The following is a 24,120-nucleotide window of genomic DNA, read 5'->3' on the forward strand; positions in this document are numbered from 1 at the left end:
CCTAAGCAGCTTAGCTGTAAGTTTCAATACTAGAGCACTCTGTCTCAGAAAACTGTTTTCTTGCAGTACGTACATTTTCCAAAATCCTGTTTCATGACTATTATTAATATTATTATTACTATTATTTTAATCTGGAGACTGACACACAGAGATGCTTATAGCATTGACCAGAATAAAGTAATCAGGAGGTAATGGACCCATTTCTAGCTCCAAAATCTGTATATTTCCCATTGCACTATATTCATCTGATGTAAATATACTCTGGTGTCGGTTCAGAATTTGAAGAGTTATATAAGGAAGAAAACCTAATACAAATCAGTTTTCTACCAGCCTACAGTTGCATTAAATTCATTTCAGTCTGTAAATTGCTCTTACGCATTTGTTTCCAAGCTATTTTCCCAGAATTATCTGTTCCAAGACAAATAATTTGTGATTTTCCATTTTTAATGCCATCATGCTATTTTCTATGAAGTACAAATAACTCACTCCCTTCTCCTTTCTATAAATGCAATAATTCTGCTTTTACCTACAGAACAGTAAAAAACACTCAGAGTTTACACATTTGTGAAAATTCATTTATTGTTGGTGGTGGCAGGAGTGGAAAAATAAATGTTTCTTAGGTGGTGTATCTAAGAAATGAAATAACTACAACAAAAGTGAATTTATTTTATCTCTCACTGTTGTTAGCTGCCAACAGCAATGTTAATTCCACCAGAAATTGCATGACACATATCTTGTATGTCATTGATTCTGAAAGTAAATGAACATACATGATCCAGCAGCTGGTTGAACTTTTAAAAAATATTTATGCACAGTAAGACTTGTATTGGCTACCAGATAGTTTTATAGTTAAACATTTCATCTTTAAATAATATTCAAATAACTCAGATCTAGTTATGGGCCAATGTCATTCCACAGCCTTTTAAATCACATATAAGCTAACTACATTACCAGCAGCATTCACTTTCATAAAGTAACCAAAGGCACATCCATTACCCTACTTAACATAGTATGGCATTTAACAACAGTCAGTTATGTTTTAATATATATGGCACTCTTTACCCAATGTCTTACCTCTGCTCTTAACTCACAAATCACTCTGTCTTTGCTGTTTTGAGATTTGGATTCTTCCTTTACATTGCCTGACAGTTCTTCCATTTCATCATTATGTTGAACAAGACAAATGTCAAACTGAAAAAGAAAGTTGAAATTATAATCACAGGATGCTATAAAGGGTGGTTACAGGATAATCCACATTAGTCTTTCATTTAGCTTTAGTGTTGTTTTGCTTTTTTCCTATGTGGATTCTGGCAGGCTTGTTGCTGTTGATGTAATGATTGTGGTTGAACCATTTATTGTTATACTTGTAGTTCAAAAATGCTAACCTCTAAAAAAAAAATAAGCAAATCTCTGTAAATTCCAATTCATCGGTTGAAAACTAGGCAGAACTCAGTTACCTCCACAAACTCTGAAACAATTGACCAGCTGGTTTCTAAGCTTACCAATTAACCCTTATCTTTTCATCCTGAATATTAGTACCTCAGTATTCTTTGTAATCTTTTTTATGTCTATTTAATAGTATATTAATTTTAACAGAGACAAACTTGGGCAATGGAAAAAAAGGTATATACATACTGCTTGGGCTGATAAAATATATGAAAAACATCTGTAAAAGCTGTCAATAAATTTCCATAGAAAATGACTGCAGAAAAAATAAAAGGTGAGAAAAGTCCTACAAATGCAAACAATGATTATTTTCCCACAATCGTTCTTAAAATTAAAAATTTTCAGCAGAACCATGAAATTTGATAAATATATAAAATATGTAGTTGCACACATATATGCTGTTTTCATTATATTGACATATATTTTAACCTATGTAGGTAAATGTTTCCATCATCCATATTACATAATATGTGTGTAATTTTATAACAAATTAAAATACAAAAGCCAATGTTACACTATCTGTTTAAAAATAAAAAGTAGTACTGATAATGTTGTTATTAATAATAGTAATATTAAGCAGGTGCTAGTCTCCAAGAACTGAACTTGATATATATTGCCTTAGTTAATGCTAACAGTAATCCTATATGTTAGGCATTGTTATTATTATCCCTCCACTAGAGAAAAGTGAACCCTATATATACATACATATATATATATATACACATATATATATATATATTTTTTTTTTTTTGGAGACAGAATCCCGCTCTGTTGCCCAGGCTGGAGAACAGTGAACTCGGCTCACTGCAAGCTCCACCTCCCGGGTTCATGCCATTCTCCTGCTTCAGCCTCCCGAGTAGCTGGGACTACAGGCACCCACCACCACACTCGGCTAATTTTTTGTATTTTTAGTAGAAATGGGGTTTCACCGTGTTAGCCAGTATGGTCTCAATCTCCTGACCTCGTGATCTTTCTGCCTCGAGGTGAACCATATTTTTAAGAGACTTAAGTAACTTTCCTAAATTCACAAAGATAATAACTGGAGGAAGCAAATTTTAAGTACTTGCCAAATGCATTACCTGAGTTTTAAACCATTATTGCATCTATAATTATAGACCTAAAGGCCACTGAAATAATTGTCTCAAAGGCAATAAACTGATAGGAAGAGATAGTAAAGGAAACAGCAGAAAATGTCATAGTCTAAGTATACTAGAAATCAACTACAATAATGGTAGAAGCTGATTTCCCAACACACTACAGAGAGACTCCATGTTCAGAGCTGGTAACATAAAGAGAGCACACAGAAGGCAAGGAAGAGGACAAGAGAAGATACCACAGAGTTCTTTGAAAGTCTGAGTAGGCAAGTCCAGCTCACTATCATGGTAGTTAAATAACAATGTGGCATTAATCCCTAGCCAGAAGAATATAAATTACTTTGCTAAATAAAACAGAGGATAGTAGAAGTAAAATAAAAGCAACCAGTTTTGGTTTAGGTTTACCAAAAGAATATCAAATTCATTTGGGTAATTGAATGCTCCCCGTTTAACTTCTGAAATCTCGTCATTAAACCACAGGGAATTAAATCCATCAATAAACCTTTCAATTGCCAACAGAACTCTCAATGAGCTGTACCACTCAAAAGAGAGAGGAGGCAGGAAAGCAAATTTTTATAAACAACAGCAAAGGAAACCCACATCAAATACCTCAAATAAATCCACATCATTCATCATTGTGAGTGGAAAAATCAAAGATCTCTGGGCATGTGAAGAACATAAGAGTGGCATAAAACAAAACAAAACAAAACAAGAAAAACAGGAATAGTCAAGATTACGATTAAGAAACAGAATGTCTATAGAGGAAAGAAAAAAATGGAAGAAAAGGGAGGCCACATGGAGAAGGCGAAGGACAGAGGCTCTTAAAATAACGGAAGGAAGAGATCATGGTGGTTTTTTATCAGAATAATGGTGGAAATGGAGAGAAGTAACTGGAACCAATGTAAGATATAAAAGAGGATACTAGTTTTAAAAAACTACTGTCATCACTATCTTCAAGAAAAAAATAAGAATATATTACACTCATAAATTAAGAACACAGCAAATTCAAAAATTTAAATAATAAAATATAGTCCTTTAGGAAATTTATTAAATAGGTCAAGAAAAAAAAATTATTTGGGAAGTAAAGTTCAATGCTGGAGTGCACTGAAATTTGGTCCTGCTGCCTGCTGTGTTTCTGATCTACTCCATTGGATGGTTCCCGTGTACCTACTTCATTTGTACTAATTGCAAAGCTGGCAAATTTTAAGTGTCTGTCTCCAGCCTATAGTTTTCCATTGAACTTTGAATGCACATGTCCAGCTTCCTACTCAACACCTCTAAAGGGCATCCCACACTTAACACACTGGAAAGCCAAATTCAGAAGTTCTCCCTTAAAACTGTTTCTCTGTCAGTCTTTGTCACCTCAGTAAATATCGATACCATCCTTCCCAAAATTATTGAATATGTTAAGTTCTTTATTTCTCTATGCCACATCCAAACTAAACTAACTAAATCAGCTTACCCTTCACAAAACATAATAAATCCAGTTACTTCTCTCCATTTCCACCATTATTCTGATCAAAAACCACCATGATCTCTTACTTCAGTTATTTTAATAGCCTCCATTCTTTCTGCTTCTGCATGTAGCCTCATACTTCCTTTCTCAAGATAGCAACCAAATAAAGCTTTTTAAAAAGCAATTCAGATCATGAAACTCTCCTGCTCAATTTTCTTCAATAGCTTTTCAATCAACTTACTATATAAATCAAAGTCATTATCCACATGATCTGATAACTCCTCAGCCCTCATCTCCTACTCCTGGTCCTCATTCTACTCCAGACCTTCTATCTTCCTCACTGTTATTTGTATATTCTAGGCATGGAGGAGTAAAAAAATAAATAAAAATAATAAGTAATAAAATATTATACAACTAAAGCCACTAAAACAATATAGCAGGGAAAATTGATGAACAGATTGATTAAACAACTATACTTTCTCCTTAAAAAACAATTACTTTGAACATTTTAAAATTATGCTTTGGACACAAAATAACCTTAATTTTGTTACTTGCCTCTTCAAATTTAGGTTTAGATTAATGGATTTGTAATGAAAATCTATTTAGCAGCTGAGAAGTTTAAAGCAGTGGACATATAGATGCTAACAATGATTAATTTAGTGGAATTATGAATGTCATCCACAACTGATATATCGCATTCGTTAAGTTGACAGTGACAGAAATAGAAAGTACTCTACGAGGTGAATTACTCAGCATTAGAAAGCATTTTCCAAGTTCCTGTCCTTTTATTTAATATTTGTTTAGTTTATTCTCTGGTAAACCTTCTCTTTTTTCTGTGTTTGTACCATAATATAACTCCAAAATCACTGTTTAAAAATCCTCTGTTTTTATTGCAGTGTTTATGAAAATTTAAACCAGGCAATTTGCCATATCCTTGATCTCAGAAATATCTGCTATAATTCACTTCTGGAAAATTATCAGTACCACATATAAATGTGTATTCTATATTCAGATAAGCATGGAATGGAAAAAAACTGAAGATGATCTCCAAGAAACAAAAGTATTGTGTAACATAAAGTATTTTCTTATTCATATATAGTAGAAAAAGAAAAATAATTACAAAAAGGCAAAAAAAGTAACATACCCTATTGTCATTTTGCTTCACATTTTAACCTTCAAAATGATCTAAAAGGATTAAGTAGTTAATGCAGACTCCAAAGTTCTGCTCTTTGGAAATCATTCACCAAATATTTAAGTCAATATTATTAACCATGTAGAATTATTCAATATCCCCTAAACACCAAATCTAGCATTTCTCCCATAACTTTCAACAAATAATCTTTCAACTTCTTTCATGGAGAAATAGGAGCTAAGGACCTCCTACTTCCTGTGATGAAATATACAAATTTGCATGTCTCTACAGAAATCTTTTACTCTTTTAAAGAACTTAAATATCTCTTCTAAAGTCAAAGTCTAATCACTTCAGTTGTACTTAGAATTTCATACCTTCAGGGTACTTGGCAAACTCATTCTAAGAGTTGTTTATCTCGTGTATCTTGAAATTTTCTTGGTTTCTTCCCCATTAACATGTAATTGCTCAAAACTTTCCATTTCGGTTGGGGATGAGGGAGTGTGGGAGATCAAGGGTCGAAAGATAATCTTTTCTTTATTATTATTATGATTATACTTTAAGTTCTGGGATACATGTGCAGAATGTGCAGGTTTGTCACATAGGTATACATGTTTCATGGTGATTTGCTGCTCGCTCCCCTTGCCCGCCCCCCAACGACCCCCTGACAGGCTCCGGAGTGCGATGTTCCCCTCCCTGTGTCCATGTGATCTCATTGTTCAATTCCCACTTATGGGTGAGAACATGCGGTGTTTGGTTTTCTGTTCCTGTGTTAGTTTGCTGAGAATGATGGTTTCCAGAGGCCTCAGAAATAACACCACACGTCTACAACCATCTGATCTTTGAAAAACCTGACAAAAACCAGCAATTGGGAAAGGATTCCCTATTTAATAAATGGTGCTGGGAAAACTGGCTGGCCATATGCAGAAAACTGAAACCAGACCCTTTCTTACACCTTATACAAAAATTAACTCAAGATGGATTAAAGACTTAAACATAAAACCTAAACCATAAAAAAACTAGAAGAAAACCCAGCTAATACCATTCAGGACATAGGCATGGGAAAAGACTTCATGACTACAACCCCAAAAGCAATTGCAACGAAAACCAAAATTGACAAATGAGATATAATTAAACTAAAGAGCTTCTGAACAGCAAAACAAACTATCATCAGAGTGAACAGGCAACCTACAGAATGGGAGAAAATTTTTACAATCTACCCATCTGATCAATGTCTAATATCCAGAATCTACAAGGAACTTAAACAGATTAACAAAAAGGATAATATTTTATCCAGTCTTGGAGCTTCCACTCAAGTTCTTTGTTTCCTCTTACCATCAAGTGCCTTGAAAGAGTTGCTGCACTTAACTTTCTCACTCGCTTCTGCTACCAGCATTCCTCATGCTTTCCACCACACAATATTCAGTTCTGCCCTTACTTGAATCCTTGGCAGAATTATACACTGTTGACAATGCCCTTGTTCAAAGACTCTCTTCCTTGGGCTTATACAAAGAATAGTTTTCCTGCTTCCCGATGTTTAACGTGGGTTCTTTTCTATTTCCTAAGTGTCTCGGCTGGGTTGAGAAATAAAGGGAAAGAGCACAAGAGAGAGAAATGTAATGCTGGGTGTCCAGGGGAGACATCACATGTCGGCAGGATCGGTGATGTTCCCCTAGCGGTAAAACCAGCAAGTTTTTATTAGGGATTTTCAAAAGGGGAGGGAGTGCACGAATAGGGTGTGGGTCACAGAGATCACATACTTCACAAGGTAATAAAATATCACAAAGCAAATGGAGGCAGGGTGAGATCACAGGACCACCAGATGAGGAGAAATTAAAATTGCTAATGAAGTTTCAGGCACGCATTGTCACTGATAACATCTTATCAGGAAACAGGTTTGAGAGCAGATAACCTGTCTGACCACAATTTATTAGGCAGGAATTTTCCTCCACCTGATAAGCCTGGGAGCGCCACAGGAGACTGGGGTTTATTTCATCCCTTCGGCTTCAACCATAAAAGATGGCTCCCTTTGAGAGGGCTGTCTATAGACCTACCCTCCAGGTGCATTCTCTTTCTCAGGGATGTTCCTTACTGAGAAAAAGAATTCAGCGATATTTCTCCTATTTGCTTATGAAAGAGGAGAAATATAGCTCTGTTCCGTCTGGCTCACCAGCGGCCAGTTCAAAGTTACCTCTCTTGTTCCCCGAACATCGCTGTTATCTTGTTCTTTTTTTAAGATACCCAGATTTCATATAGTTCAAACACACAAGCTCTACAACCAACTTGTGCAGTTGATACAATCACAGGGTCCTGAGGCGACATTCATCCTCCTCAGCTTACAAAGAAGATGATGGGATTAAGAGATTAAAGTAAAGACAGGCATAGGAAATCACAAGGATATTCACTGGGGAAGTGATAAGTGTCCATGAAATCTTCACAATTTATGTTCAGAGATTACAGTAAAGACAGGTGTAAGAAATTATAAAAGTATTAATTTTGGGAACTAATAAATGTCCATGAAATCTTCACAATTTATGTTCTTTTGCCGAGGCTTCAGCCGGTCCCTCCATTCGGGTCCCTGACTTCCCGCAACACCCTCCTGCTTGGATTTCTGTGCAGTTTCTCCTTTTCTCTCTGTCTTGCTTGGTGTCAATCCTCAGTGCTCCAACCCAGAGTCATCCCACCTACTGTCATGGCTTAAGCCATCATCTCTCTGTTCATTGTTCAACTTTCCTTTCTACATTCACAAATCCATAATCCTACCAAACACTTCCAACTCAACCTCAACATATTCAGAACTAAATTCACTGTCTTTTTCCCTTACATTTTTCTTCTTGTTGTTGTGTTCTCTTGGTGAATGTCCACCTGGCTGATAAGGTCAGAAATCTTCTCTTTCTGTGTCACCTCCCCTGAATCTTCATGTATTTGCAACATTCGTTTAATCACCAATCATTATCACTTCCTTCACCTGCTTATTTCTCAACATACCTCCTCCACCACCAAGCTCAGGACACGTGAATATTTCTATCTAGATTACTGTAACAGGCTCATAACAGTTTCCTCATCATGCTCACCCCCCAAATCTTTTCTTCACACTTAAGTTTGGGTCATTTTTTGAAATTGTGATCAGATTGACCTTGGTCAATAAATTTTGTTAGCTCTCCCGATTGCCTTCATGTTGGTACACATGTTTTTAATGTGGTTCTTGAGATAAGTATTGAATATCAATTAGCGTAAGGGTATATGAGCAAGTATTTTACATTTGGTCAGGTTTTGGTAGCGATATATCCTTATGAAAGCTGAGGAACGTAAGGAGGAAATATGTCCAAAGAGTAGACTCAAATGCAGTGGGACCAGAAATATGTGACAGCAAGGTTAAGATTCCAAATAACATGTATTATTTATCAATGCAAAGAGAAGTCTTCAAATGGGAATATAAGCCACAAAGAAGTATTTTATGCCTTAGATCATTGCTTCAAAAAATTTAGCCACAATCCCTTAAAGTAGATTTTACGTAATTCCCTCCCTTAACTTTAGAGAATGGTAGAAAATACATTGAAGAATGTTTAACTTTAACAAATAAAAAAGTTATTGTATTCTTCAAGTCAAAATAAGGATGTCAAATTACTTATCTCAATGGTCTTTTGTTCTCTTACCAATGTATTTTTTAATTTTTAAAGTTTTTGTTAAAATGGTTTATTTATTTGAACTCAAAAATAAAATTTTTAGTGAATTTTAAATATTTACTTTTCATAAAATGAGTATTTTAACTCAGTTTTAGAAAAAAAATGGTATATGGACTTGGAAGCGTGAAATTAAGAAGTTTGTTTTTCTGGAAATGCAATAAAAGGAAATATCATTGAGAAATAATATATTCAATGGTAGTTGTCTGGATTTCTGTCTTATGCCAGAAGCGATATATTTTCTCCCCAAAATGGCATCTCCAAGAACTAAGTAGCCCTCTTTATCTCCCTCCAGCTGGGATAGATTAATTCCCTTCCACTCTCTCCTCTCTCTTCTTTCAATAACACTGTGTAGGTGTTAAAGGCATGGGTTATGACCAATGAACAGAATTGTCCTTTAGGCCAACAACCCATAGGCAGTGGCACCAAAAGTCTCACCCCCAACCCCCAGGACAGAGGCCACAGAGCTGTCTGTTTCCACTGTCTCAGGGAGAAGGAGCCAAAAGCTGACTCAGCACAAATCAAAGCCCAGTTGGAGAGAGAATAAGTGCTTCTATGCCCAGAGTAGGCAAGTTGTGGGCAGGAAAAGGGAAGATTTTGCAGCCACTCCATATTTAGAAACAAGGGTAAAACTGGACTCTTTTCCACCACTATGATCTACTGCTACTGAGCTCCAGGGGATCTGAAAGCCCAAAAGGATCTAAATAAATCAGGAGAACTTGGCCCAGACTGGAGATAAGAGTGACAAATGGGAAGATATGTGAACTTAATAGTGTGTGGAAAGATGACGTTGGGAACATCAGCTCTTCATATAGCTGCCAGCCCTACAGACGACAACACAGTAAGAACCAAGACAACCACTCTAGACTGATGTAGCTGGGCTTCAAGGCTATTCCCAGATACCACATCAAGTGTGAGATCGCACTCCAGGTGTGATACATGAGAGGGAAGAGGAGTACAAACTTAGCTGTGGTGGATCGGTGCTGGCCCCAGACACAGGGACTTCACAAGTTTCAAATAATACTCAAAGTTCCCGGGGAGCAAAAGGGCCGATACCAAAAAGACAGACCCATGCACTCAAAGCAATACCAGTGCCATGGTGGCAAATGGACATCGCCATGGGAATAGACCAACTGTAGATAGTGCTATGGGAAGATAAAGGGCAGTTTGAACCTATGTTCTTATTCCAGAGCCACTCCATCTCTTTTTTGACTGAGGTTTCCAAAGGAGCAGCTTTTCTGATATAGAGCAGAGGGCTAAATTGGGCTCCGAGGCAATGACAGCCAACATGTCTTCGCAAGAGTACAACCATCTTGCATCTGGCCTGGACAAAAGTCTACATGTTGACATTTTAAATAGAATGATTATATCACACTTTACTGTAAGCAATGACATCTTAAAAACATAGAAATGTGATATTTGGTATCATCTACTTACAATTTTATATTGTTATTTTATTCCCTCAATTTTTATTATCCCATTGCCTCCAGATTATCATACCATGATATGTGAAATGTTTACACTTGAGAAAGTTTTTACTCTATAATATGCAATAAAACTGTGGGTATAAAGTATGTATGTATCTATTATTACTATAACACCCCAAATATTTTTAAAAGTTTCTTTTGGAATGAATTACCCTAATAATTGTTATGTGTACACAATTGCTTAAAAATAAACAAGATAGTACAGATTTTGATAATTATTAAATATAAACTAATCATTTACTAGAAATGCATCTCTTAATGAGATAGGTGACCTTTTTTCAATTAATTTGTGTGTTTATGGATGAAATTAGTTACTGATAGAATGACATAAGAATTATTCTTTTGTTAATGTAGGCATTAAGAAAATTGATCACACATGTTAGATATACATGGAAGAAGTTTTATTTAATCAGAGTCGTTGTGTTTTATTAACTATCCTTCTAAATACATGACAAAGACACATTTTTATCTAATATCAAAATTTATTTGTTATTATTTATAAGCTGACCAGTCTGGTAGGTCATATTCCTATATTCTTATAAAGAGAAAATTAGAAACCACCTGAAATGCCAAAGATCTGTGACCCATTGATTAGTTTATTTCTCAACAACAATATTTCAACATATCTCTCTGAGCTCCAGGGGATCTGATATCTCTCTATTAAGTACCCCAAGTGTTTTTCCACTCTCACAAAATGCTTCAAAATAATACTGAGAAAAAGAGACGAGTATGCCCTTCATTTGAAAAGTGGATGGAAGGTAATATAGGAAAGGAAAACTTGCTTGCAAAGTACTTCCTTAGGCAGATTAATTTATGAATAACTATGTATGGAAGTTGTGAATCTGGAATTAAAAAACATATACCTATTCCTGTGAGGAATCATAGGGAGATGGCAGTGGTATGATGATGGTAATTATTCTAAAGTCTGCAAGTCTCTCCATAAAACCAGTCGGAGCAGTGAACTTAACAAAACCAAAATTGTAGATGCCTATAACAAAATGAGGTGAAAAGTTATCCCTGTGAACCCTAAGACACAAGTAGGTTAAGAAAATCTACTGACACCTCAGGAATTGCAGAAGATCAGCATCTATTTGTGAACATATAAGAAAAGGAGGACGTGAGAATAAAGTACTTCCTTAGGCAGATTAATTTATGAATAACTATGTATGGAAGTTGTGAATCTGGAATTAAAAAACATATACCTATTCCTGTGAGGAATCATAGGGAGATGGCAGTGGTATGATGATGGTAATTATTCTAAAGTCTGCAAGTCTCTCCATAAAACCAGTCGGAGCAGTGAACTTAACAAAACCAAAATTGTAGATGCCTATAACAAAATGAGGTGAAAAGTTAACCCTGTGAACCCTAAGACATAAGTAGGTTAAGAAAATCTACTGACACCTCAGGAATTGCAGAAGATCAGCATCTATTTGTGAACATATAAGAAAAGGAGGACGTGAGAATATGGGAACCCTTCAGTTGGCAATCGTCATGCCTTGGCAAGTGTGTCAGGCCAATGTGAGAACAGTAAATACAACTAGGAGAGTTCACACATTTTTACACAACCTGATTTGTGAGTGAATGGAATAGGCTAGTGGTAAACCCTAAAGAACTAGGAAAGTGTTAATCCTTTATACTTTCATAAACAAAACAAAGCAAAACAGAAAACATCAAGCTTCCTTCAAAAACACACCCTCTACTGAGAAGAGAATACTGATAATAGATGGGAATAGTGGCAATATTGATGGGATAGTGGCAATACAAGCAGAGAAAAGAAATAATCCAGAGTCAGGCATTTTTGGAGAGAACAAGAAATATTTGGAAAGAACAAGGAATATTTTGGATATTCCATGAAAATATTAAGAATAGGCCGGGCGCGGTGGCTCAAGCTTGTAATCCCAGCACTTTGGGAGGCCGAGACGGGCGGATCACGAGGTCAGGAGATCGAGACCATCCTGGCTAACACGGTGAAACCCCGTCTCTACTAAAAAATACAAAAAAAAACTAGCCGGGCGAGGTGGCGGCGCCTGTAGTCCCAGCTACCCGGGAGGCTGAGGCAGGAGAATGGCGTGAACCCGGGAGGCGGAGCTTGCAGTGAGCTGAGATCCGGCCACTGCACTCCAGCCTGGGCGACAGAGCCAGCCTCCGTCTCAAAAAAAAAAAAAAAAAAAAAAAAAAAGAAAATATTAAGAATAGTCAGCTCTCAAGCAGTGAAGCCAGAAAATGTTTCTAGATTCAATCTTTTTATTATCAGTACAAAAATTAATTCATGCCATAATGAGCAACAGAAGACAATCGTAGTTGAATCATATATGATCTTATTAAGGACAAAAAGATAAAAATAATGTTTTAAAGATAGTGAAAGTATGCTACTGACAATGAAGCAGTGGAAGATATATGCCCACTATAGAAAAAGAAAAACAGAACTAATTTTTAATGCAATTGAACAACATTATTAAAACAATAAATAGTATGATGCAGGAAAACCAGGAATTAGAAAAATGTAACAGTACCCAGGAAAGAATTAGAAATAAAAGAAAAAATCATTACACTTCAGGTCAGGTTTTATTTTCATGGAAAATGAAAAAGCAGGCAGCAGTAGGATCCCAATATCAGTATTTTAAATGAGCTGACTGTACACAAAAATCTCAGTATGCTTCTCTCTGGGTGACCTTTCTTGTTTTCTTCTTTGTACTTTTCTGTCTCTTCTATATTGAAAGAATAGAAAATAGAAGAAAAGAAAAATTGTTTCAGAATAAACTAGAAGGAACAGAAGAGCAAATTAGTGCAACAGATGATTCCTTGAGGAAAGATGAAAAGAAATAAAATGCTAAAATCCAAAAATAATGAGGATAGATTAAAAAGGGCTTTAGAAACTATGACCAATAAAGAGAGGCAAAAATAATTCAATATATTTACAATTTTTCCCAGTCTTTCCACTGAAATGGCCTAGAAATAATGACCATCTCAGTATCTATGCACATATGTGTGCACAGATTGTGGTCTTAAGATGTTTCCCACTGAAAGAACCCTGGACTCTAAAGAGTTTGCTTTATCCAGGTCTGAAACAGGGTGATTCCAGTATATCTTGTCATTCTATGAAGTGAGAAATCTATAAAAAAATTGATGTATTATTACTAATACATCAATTGCACTCAATAGACAATATAAAGAGGTTCCTGCTTACTAAATATGGTAGCTTTTGAATATCAGTAAGGATAATACAGTAATAGAATGAAATACATCCAATAAGTTTAAATCCACGTCTTAATATTGATACTAAAAAAAGAAAAATTTATCAAATTTGATCAACATTGAAGAATGGTAGCGATCCAATTCATTATTTTGTTACTTGGTTAAAGAAATGGCGGGGTTGGGGAGAATGTAAATTTATTATGTGTCCTGACTTATTTAAATGAACAAAATATTATATGAGATGAAGTTCTCTTTATTTAAATATTCCAAATAATAGCTTGGGCAGAAATAATTGAGCTGGAAAATTACAGCTTTGCAACTCCTGATTCATCTATGGTTCTAGGCAATGAGTATCAGTCTACTAATACCACAGTCAGACGCAATCGTATATCATGTGCTTCCTAATACAGAAACACACTGACACATTTCTATGAATAAGTCTTGAAATTGAATCAAACCAAACTCTTTAAATTCGACTTTCATTTTGTAGGAGACACAGAGGATGGAGTAAAATAGCAAACAGTACTACAGTACAGGGTATTGCACATTAAAACTCTACGGGATAAATGATCTAGTTTTTTAATGAATAAATTATAAAAAGAGAAAAAGGAGAAATGGAGAAATAGATATAAATATATATATATATAAACCACACTTTAAAATATATATCCAATCAAGATGGCTGCGCTGTATTTGATTTCTGATTCAAATAAAGTAAATAATTTTAAAATCATATTTCTTAGTAAATTGAAATTTTGAACACTAAATATTTAATATTAGCAAATCATTTTTCATTTTTTTGGTTTAAAATGTTATTGTTATATTTAGTGATAAATAAGTCTTTATGTTTTGAGATACATGCTGTAATACTTCCAGACAGAATAATGTAAGGTAGAAATGCAGATGGGAATAATATAGACAAAAAATACTGTTCATGAGATTAAAATTATTAAATATGGCTGATGGAAATGTTGGGGTTCATTATAGTATTCTTTGTATTTTTGTACACAGGCAAAGTTTTCCATAATAAAACATTTTAAAAAGTAAACTCTATGCCCACTTTATTTATAGGCATAGTTGCAGAGTAGCCCAGCATAAAGATTTCTGGTTTATCTTAAAGAGCAAGATCTATTAGTCTAAAGTCTTTTTGCCTGTTAGTGATTCACTAAGAGAATCTGCCACCTCTTGAAGACATTATTACTCTTTGACATAGAACTTTGTAACATATATGTAATAGGAGGCTAACTTTTTGCTTCTATATATGGTTGTGGGGGTGCAGATGAATATGGATGGCAGTTCATCCAAGGGTTGAACTACTGAATCATAAAATTTTTATAAATAAAAAATATGAAAAGTAATACATCCTTACTGTGTCTATTATAAATCATTGAAAGGGTTATTTTAAATCAGTACTGCCATTCTCTAATCCCTAACTCAATGGAGTCAAAGTGAAGGTTCAGTGCCTGTTTCAACAATCCAAGGTTACACATTTTAGCCGATGGCTGATTTTTGTCCACAGAGTCACTGAAAGGCCAGGAAAAAGCCAATTAGAGTTCCAAATAATTATTTATTTTTCTTAACAGACATATCCACAAGGTAACAAAGGATATCACATGGTCAACAGATAATTCATTATGACTTGCTCAGAATATTGATCTGAGAAATGTAATTTGTAGTTTATCAAGAAGTTATCTAGCATATATTTCAGATAAGGAAATACAAGATGGTGTGTGGTTCTTTATGTGATTGTTTATCAATCTATAACATATACATTTAGAGAGAGTTGATTATATAAATTTGTTCAATCAGTAGGAGGAGGTTATTTTGTAAAATTATTGGCAAATACCTAGCTCCTTTAGAAATCAATCACTTTCTATTATTCCATTTTTAATCTAAAAATATGCCTGATTTTCCCTTGAATTTTGAGTTATTTATTTCTAACAGCTTCAGATACTGAATCACAACAAATAATTTTATTTCTTAGTCATAGTCTTCAAATGAAATGTCTAGCAAAGTGCTCACCAAGATGAGCACCATCAGAGAGAGAACCCTCAGGGGCTGCAGAGTATTCAACAGGGTGGTGATCAGTGCATACTTTTAAGAAAACTAACATCTGAAAGAATTAAAAGTAACAACCTCTAGGATTCACACAAGGCCAGTTAATAATCATCCCTGTTCTCAACAGCCAGAGTGGAAGACCTCATAATTCACAGTCCATTGGGTAAAGTACTCCATCCAAATGGTTTTGTCTCAGTACTCAGTAGGTAAAATAGCCCTAGGCTAAATGCTACTCTGGTCTCATCTAACAAGACTTAAAAGCTTGAAGACATGAAAGATATGTTTCCAAGTAATGGAATTAGGACTCAGAACAAAGGTTAAGAATAATTACAAAATGACGAAAATATTTAACACTCAACAAGATAAAATTCATAATGACAAGCATCCAATCAAAACTTACACGTCATGAAATAAATAGAAAAATACAACACATAATGCAGGAAAAAAAAAAAAAAACATTTAAACTGCTCCAGAAAAAGAAAGCACAAGTGATAAAATAAGCATGGTAGTCATCAAAAGAAACTTAATGTTCCTCTTAGCTTGACAAAACTTCAGACAGGTTTACTTGTGACTGTAGCCCCCGATTTCCCTTTTCTTGGAGCATGTATTTTTAAAAAGAAAAACAAAAACTTGCAAATTATTTATCTGCCCCTTTAAGGAATAAATATTTTCCCAGTTTCTTGACAGTTTTATATCCCAGAAATATTTATTCCAAAGATCTGAAAGCCATCTCCTTAAAATTTATATATTAAAAAAGATAGCAATTCTAGTTCTCCCTTTCTCTGCAGCAAGGTAGAAATCTTACTTCAATGGGTGCCTGTTAGAAAACATAGATGACCAAATCACAGAGAATAACATTGGAAAACTGGGGCATACCTCAAAGTGATGGATACAACCCATTGATCAAAACTCCCTAACATCCTCCAGCACTTTCCCAATAGCCCACCCTAGTGAGACCTCAATGCCTGCCAATGGGCAGATGGTAGAACAACTTCAAGCCACCTAATATACTGTAAATAGAGTTCCTGGCAAAGAGGAGGGGAAGTTAAATATTTGAAAAATATAATGACCAGAAATTTTCCAAATATAATAAAAAGTAGAAACCTGAAGATCCAGGAATTTTAACAAACTCCAAGCATAAGAAATAGGAAGGTGGTATCAATGTACATTACAATCAAATTGCTTAAACCAGTGATCAAGAAAAAAGTGTTAACAGCCAGGGAAAAAAAGACAATTTGATATGCATATCAATGATGAATCTCTATGCAGGTATGCTAAGTACCAGAAGATAGAAGAAAAAAGTAAACACTGTAGAATTACATTTTTATACAATTCTAGAAAATGCAAACTAATCTATGGTGACAGAAAATAGATCTGTTGCTGATGCTGATGCTGATGCTAAATGCTACTCTGGTGTCATCTAACAAGACTTAAAAGCTTCAAGACATGAAATATACGCTTCCAAGTAATGGAATTAGGACTCAGAACAAAGGTTAAGAACAATTATAAAACGATGAAAATATTTAACACTCAACAAGATAAAATTCATAATGACAAGCATCTAATCAAAACTTATTAGGGCTCATCATGTGCAGACATCACAGGTAACAAAAGTGATTAGATGCCTTAAGGTCTATGGCAATATGTTCCTCTCCAGATTTGAGACACCTTCCTGAAGACAGTGGGGAGAATCCCAGATAGATTAAATCAAAACCTGAGATTAGATTTCCTGAAGTAGATTAGCATGAGGGCATTCGTCATACCTTAAACTGAGGTATTAAAAAATACTAGACTAAAAATCAAAGCTTCAGAGTCTAATGATACATGCACAGAGTTGTTTACTGAAAAATCGTGCACAGGGACAAAAGACGGAAGAAAAGAATAATGTTCACCATTAGGAAAATAATTCAATAAATTGTGGAATCATCACGTTGTGAAACATTCTGAAGCCACTCAATGTCACTAGTTTCCTTGGAATTTTGGCCATGAGATGTTGAGTAAGAAAACCATTCATGTGATCCAGTACATGAAAATTACAAAATACTATAGGTATCTGTACGTATTTGTCTTTAGTTATATGTACACATATACTATGAGTATATAAGTATATAGTTATTCATACATATTGGCATATGGTTTTGTATTGAGCATTAGGAAGATAAAGGAATCTGCAGAGAGTGATACAAGGTAAGTGGAGCAGGAAAGAAAGCAAAAATGTGTATGCAAAATAAACTCTACAATACTTATTTAATGTAGAATAATAGCTATAAATTTATATAAATGCTTTTTGTTCATATATACATATCATTATTTAAAAGAAAATAAAGAAAAAATAAAAAATGGATCATTATATTTGCTGTATATGTGTGTATATATATACTGTATGTGTGTGTATGCTGTATAAGTATGTGTATAAATGTGTCCATTCATGCATATATATACACACAATATATGTGTATATATATGCATATATATCCATAATATTTGAATCAATCACAGCTATAAAATAAATAAATCATGATTGTGATTTTAGGAAAATGCTGTGTAGAAACATCTTCAAGGTATATATTTGAAAGTGATACCATTTTAATTTATCACTTATAAACTTTTTAAACTTCACAGATTATTCTATGAGCTCCCTCTCTCTTCCCGCTCCACGACCCTGAGTCCTTCAGCTAATACAGAAGCTGAAATAATAGGATATGAAAGTTAGTGGGGCTGTGCACAGTGGCTCACACCCTTAATCCCAGCATTTTGGGAGGCCAATGTGGGAAGATCACTAGAGGCCAGGAGTTGGAGACCAGCCTGGGTAACACAGTGAGAAACACCGTTTTCCAAAAATTTTAAAAATTATAAATTAGCCAGTTGTGGTGGTGCATGCCTGTAGTCTCAGCTAATCTAGAGGCTGAGGTGGGAGGATCACTCGAGCCAGGGAGTTTAAAGCTTCAGTGAGCTAGGATTGTGCCACTGCACTCCAGTGTGAGCAACAGAGCAAGACTGTGTCTCTTAAGGGAAGAAAAAAATGATATTCGGAAGAAAAGCATGTTTTACATTTTTCCTATAGACAAATAGAGTTTTAAAAGAATTAACACTATTTACTTCTTAATTAAATATTGCCTAAAGCTGTACAATAATTACTGCAATATAAAACTAAAGAAAAATATTCACGTTTGGGAATATTTTATGAAGTTAAAGTATGTGATTTAATTTTATCAAGTAAAAAAGAAATATTGCCAACTATGGTCACAATGAAAGATCTTACATTTCTGGAAAGCCTTAGAAATTAAAATGTGTTTTTTTCTCTCTCATTCCTTCTCTACCAAACACAAGAAAGTGGCCTATATTCCTGCCAAATCTAAAGTTTTCATTTAAGAAAAATAATATTTAAAAATTTTTTTTCTTGCCTCAGACATGACTAACACACACCTGAATGTTAACATTTTTCCTATGAGAAAGAGAAAATTACACTATTTAATATATATTTTTAAAAGCTATTTGGTTTTTTAAAAAAAATTATGTATGTTCTTTATTGAGTTGTGACAGAAAAAAGTGCTATCATAGCAGATTACAGAAACTCTGAAAACCTACCTAAAGTGAAAGTCACAAAATTCCATTTATATGAAATGCCCAGAATAGAGAAATCTACAGCATAAAATTAGTTAATGGTATTCTCAGGCTCTTGGGGCTGCAGAGAAATAAGAAGTGACTATTAATGTACACTGAGTTCTTCTTGGACTGATGAAAATATTCTACAGTTGATTATGGTATTAGTTATACAACTCCGTAAATACATTAAAAGCCACTTAACTGTATTTTTAAGTGGGTGAATTGTATGGTATGAGAATTATATTTCAATAAATCTGTTAAAATATGTAAAGAGCAGAGGTTGTTTTATTCAAAAGGAATACAGCATTTATGCCTTCTAACTAAATTTTAAGTCTTAAAGAGCTTCTGCTTGGAGCATTCTTAATCAAATGATCTGAAACATAACAAGAGCTTTCACCTCTTAATTCGTCTTATTGACACCCCTATCTTAGGAAGAGTCAAAAACCCTACTCTCTCACCTCTTTACATATTCATAAATTAACATTGAGTGTGTGGTTCAAAGAGGAATTTCCTAACCTCAAACTCTGTGTATCAATCTTGCAATGGGGCTTGAACACGATGCTGCTTACTTTTTATGCAAATAAATTAGTCTTGGAAACACTGTTTCTTATAAAATCTTTTGCGAATGGGGTGTCTTAAAATGTGTTAACACATTCCCTAACTCTCCCATCATGTATGACATTCCTGAAGCCTTTAGGAATAGGAGTCTGACCTGTGCAAATATTTTCTGCAACCAAATCACTGACAAAATTTCACTTTCTTTTTTAGGGACTTTGTGCCTTTTCCTGTGAACAATGCAAACACAAAGCAGCAGCAAAAGCCACTAACGTAGAAAAAACAAAAGAACAATAATGAATAGGATAAAATAAGCAGTGCTAATTCTCAGCAACTTTCCTTCCCATGTTCCTAAAGCATTCTTTATTTACTCGCATTAAGCCCATTTTCAAGCATCTGCTGATCACTTCTTACTAAGAGTCAGACCCCGAGATAGCAGGAGCCCACAAAGACTTAAAAAATATATAAAAAATAAAACTAAAAAAAAAAAAAAAATGGTTTCTGTCCTCAGGGTGGTTTATACCCTACAGGCAAAGAGGCATGTATTACAAGTGTGTATAATCACTTCCGCGCCTGGTAAATTCAAGTTTTGCTTTTTAGAACCTACAGAACTTTTGTTTTTAATATTTCTGATCTGAGATTGATTGAATCCATGGATGCAAAACTCATGGAGGAGATATATACCTTATTTAACTTATTGTTAATACTGATTATTGGGTTAACTTAAAAATAATTTTTATATGTGTTGTAGAAAAGGTATTATGCTGCCGGGCGTGGTGGCTCACGCCTGTAATCCTTGCACTTTGGGAGGCCGAGGCGGGTGGGTCACCTGAGGTTGGGAGTTCCAGACCAGCCTAACCAACATGGAGAATCCCCATCTCTACTAAAAATACAAAAATTAACCGGACGTGGTGGCGGCTCCTGTAGTCCCAGCTACTCGGGAGGCTGAGGCAGGAGAATGGCGTGAACCCAGGAGTCGGAGGTTCCGGTGAGCTGAGATGGCTCCACTGCACTCCAGCCTGGGCAACAAGAGCAAAACTCTGTCTCAAAAAGAAAAAGAAGAAAAAAAGAAAAGGTGTATGCTAACATAAAGATACCTATATTTGTTTGATTTTATTTTCATTTTTGAACTAAACCATTTTTTATTCTACAAAGGAGAAGAAGTACAATTCCTCCTCTGCACAGGTGGGCTCACAGTGAAGCTAAAAACGTTTGAGTTTCAGGGCACCTCTCTTGTCTAGTTCTCTAACAGGAGCTTGACAGAGGTCCTAGCAGAATGTAAATATGATCACACGTGTGCGGAAGTGCAAACACACACTTGGTTATAAGTGTGTGTGCTTATAGCACGTGTGCAATGGGTCACAGTACTATGAAGAAGAGGGCCGCCTAATGGAGTCTTGGGGGTTAACCTAAAGGAATACAGACGACCATAAACAACGGTTTCATCGAGTCAGAATTTTTTTTTTTTTTTTTTTTTTTTTTTTTTTTTTTTTTTTTTTTTTACAATTTGGGGATAAAGAAAAATTGGGAATAAAAGTAAATATTTGAAATGAGAAAACAATTTGCAAATTTTAGAAAACTCACAAATACCATTAAGAAATCACAGAAAACATAATAAAATCTAGAAAACATAATAAAAGTTCTAGTAATAATTTTAAAATGACTAATACTTTTTCCTAGCTTTTTGGCTTTATACTTTTTCCTAGCTTTTTGGCTTTATATACTCTAATCAACTTTTAGTACGAGAGTGATATAGTAATACCATTTTTCATAGATAGCATTTAGTCTTTTTTCCAGACTTTCTCCAAAAGTTGATCATTTTTTGAGAATGAAATTGAGAGAAGTAAGCTCACAATGTAACACAAAGGTCCATTTCTTATTTGGAATATTCACTCTTTGAAGTTTCTATCCCCCAAATGTAGGTATTCTTTAAAAGGTATATTTTATGTAATTTTCATTTAAAAGTATGGTGCATTATCAAGTACATTTTAGAAATGGGAGAACTTTCATATTGACTAAATATATATCAGAAACAAATAAAAAATACATTTCACTATCTACCAACTGTATGTAGTCTCAACTCAACATCAACTTGGAAAGATCACAAATATTTCCGCAGCTCATTGATGTCAATCAGAGAAGAAAGCAAGAATATTGGGTGAGAAGTCAGAGTGGAAACAGACACAGATATTAACATGTGTGTCTCAATTATCTTATGAAAATTGCACAAAAACACATGTGATCATATTTACATCCTGCTAGGACTTCTGTCGTAGTCATACTAGAGGTCTGGATAAGAAAGGGGACCTGAAACTCAAACTGTTTTAGTTTCACTGTGAACCTACCAAGGAGGAATTGCACCTCTTCTCCTTTGTAAAACCAAAAATGGTTTCGTTCAAAAACAAAATTAAAAATAAATCAACCAAATATCAAGTATTGTTATGCTAGCACAATATCTTTTCAACAATACATATAAAAATTATTTTAAGTCAACCTAGTAATCAATATAAATAGTAAGTTAAATAAAGTATATACTTCCATATCCATGAGTTTTGCATCCATGGATTCAATCTATCTAATATCCGAAATATTCAGAAAAAAAAATTCTATAGAGTTCTGAAAAACAAAACTTGAATTTGCCAGGTGCCAGAATGCTATGTTGACTCCACATGCATGAAATGTTGTGTAGGAATTATAAGTAACCTAGAAAATGGTGTATTAAGAATTATAAGTAATCTAGATACAATGTAAGTATATGAGAGGCTGTGCATAGGTCATATGAAAATACTATGCCATTTTATGTAAGGGACTTGAACATCTATGGATTTTCGTATCTGCAGAAGATCCTGGAAACAATCCCCCACAGATACCAAGGGATGACTATTTCATTTCAAATTTGAAATTACAAACTAGAAGCACACATAGCTCTTTCACTGCCAATAATAAACCTAGTCAAAGAAGAAAAAAATGAGTGGGAAGAAGCTGGCATTGCAGCAAGTACACTTAGGTCAAGTTGTGGCTCTTTCAGTAAGATTGTTGCATGAGTCAAGCTTCTGCAGAGAAATAGAGCCAATAGGATGTGTGTGTGCGTGCATGTGTGTGTGTGCGTGTGTGTTCATGTATGGACATATAAACACATTTATATATATTTAGAGATATTATATCTGTAATTGTATGTTAAGAGATTATAAGTACACACAGATCTAAGATCTGCAACTGGCAAACTGGGGACTCAGGAGAGTTGATGGTGTAATTACAATCTGAAGTCAGAAAAAAATAAAAAAATAAACAATGTCCAAGCTCAAAGGCAATCAGGCAGGAGGAGTTCCCTCTTACATATGGAGGCTCAGGCTCTGTTCTGTTTGGACCTTTGACTGATTGGATGGGTGCCACTTGCCCTGGGGAGGGCAATCAACTTTACTCAACCTATGGATTCAAATGTCAATCACATGGCCTAGTCAAGTTGTCACATAAAATTAACAGTCATAGTTGGTCTTTGGGATCTCCATAATATCCTCTAGCTTTGCAATCTGATATCTCAAAGCAGCGGGTCTCAATGTATATGTAAAAATAATTAGCTTCTCCAAAGCAAAGAAATCAGAGAAGCATCTCTAATCAGTTAGAAAAAAAATCCCCAAAAATGTATTTAAAACAACAAAGAACTTCTCAGTTGAATCTAATGGATTCTGTTAATTCAGTACAACTGCATTAAAGAATTTTTAACTGTTTTAAATAACATTCAGATTATCCATGTGAGAAACCTTATGAGATTCCATGAGAACTTCATTTTGTACACATTAGATGTGTTAATATAGATAAAGAATTATATCTTCCTCTAGCTTTGATCATAACTTCAGAACTACATTGCAAAGAAGTATTGCCTCATGTGACAATTACACAATCTAAAATGCATTTCAAAGAATACCTTCAGTTCAAGGATGACATTGTATGTCTTCAAATCTCCCAGATGATCTCTGGAAAAATAATAGCTAAAACTGCCTTATGATTTCTTAACTCTCATTAAATCTATAGCTACTAATTAGGACACTCACAACCCGGGAGAGGTGATGGTGGTGCTGTGAGTCTTCTCCAAGTCCATAGTCCCTTCTCATTAGAGCAGCTAAACCAAGTTCATTTCACAAGTAGCACTTGTGATACTTTGACCTGCTATCCTGGATACAATCCTGGTGCTGCCTCATTCAAGTGCTGTTCTCTGGAGGGTGACCAGTAGTCCATGAAATTTTCTAAAGCAAGAATTTAGCTCAGCAAGATATAATGATTAACTAAGAAGTGGCTGAAAACCAGAAACATGATACTTGCATCTTAAGAAAATCTGTTGGCTGGAATGTTGATTTGATATGAATGTTAATATTCCAGTAGCCCACATTCGATCAAAAAGGTGGTGGCTTCA

At 34.7% G+C, this 24,120-nt stretch overlaps 1 protein-coding gene and 1 pseudogene across 6 annotated transcripts in view; both read right to left on the reverse strand.

The window, feature by feature from the left end:
• The window catches only part of CCDC102B (coiled-coil domain containing 102B), a 298,146-nt gene that overhangs the window by 216,929 nt on the left and 57,097 nt on the right, over positions 1–24,120 (reverse strand). For all 6 annotated transcript variants that reach the window (XM_065533649.2, XM_045378146.3, XM_074022345.1 and 3 more), the window contains exon 5: positions 1,075–1,191. In XM_065533649.2, coding sequence (XP_065389721.1) covers positions 1,075–1,191 — 117 coding nt within the window. The remainder of the gene's footprint in view (positions 1–1,074; positions 1,192–24,120) is intronic.
• On the reverse strand, positions 9,491–10,120 carry LOC135968299 (succinate dehydrogenase cytochrome b560 subunit, mitochondrial-like; annotated as a pseudogene).

Source organism: Macaca fascicularis, chromosome 18 (assembly GCF_037993035.2).
Source record: "Macaca fascicularis isolate 582-1 chromosome 18, T2T-MFA8v1.1".
Taxonomy (NCBI): domain Eukaryota; kingdom Metazoa; phylum Chordata; class Mammalia; order Primates; family Cercopithecidae; genus Macaca; species Macaca fascicularis.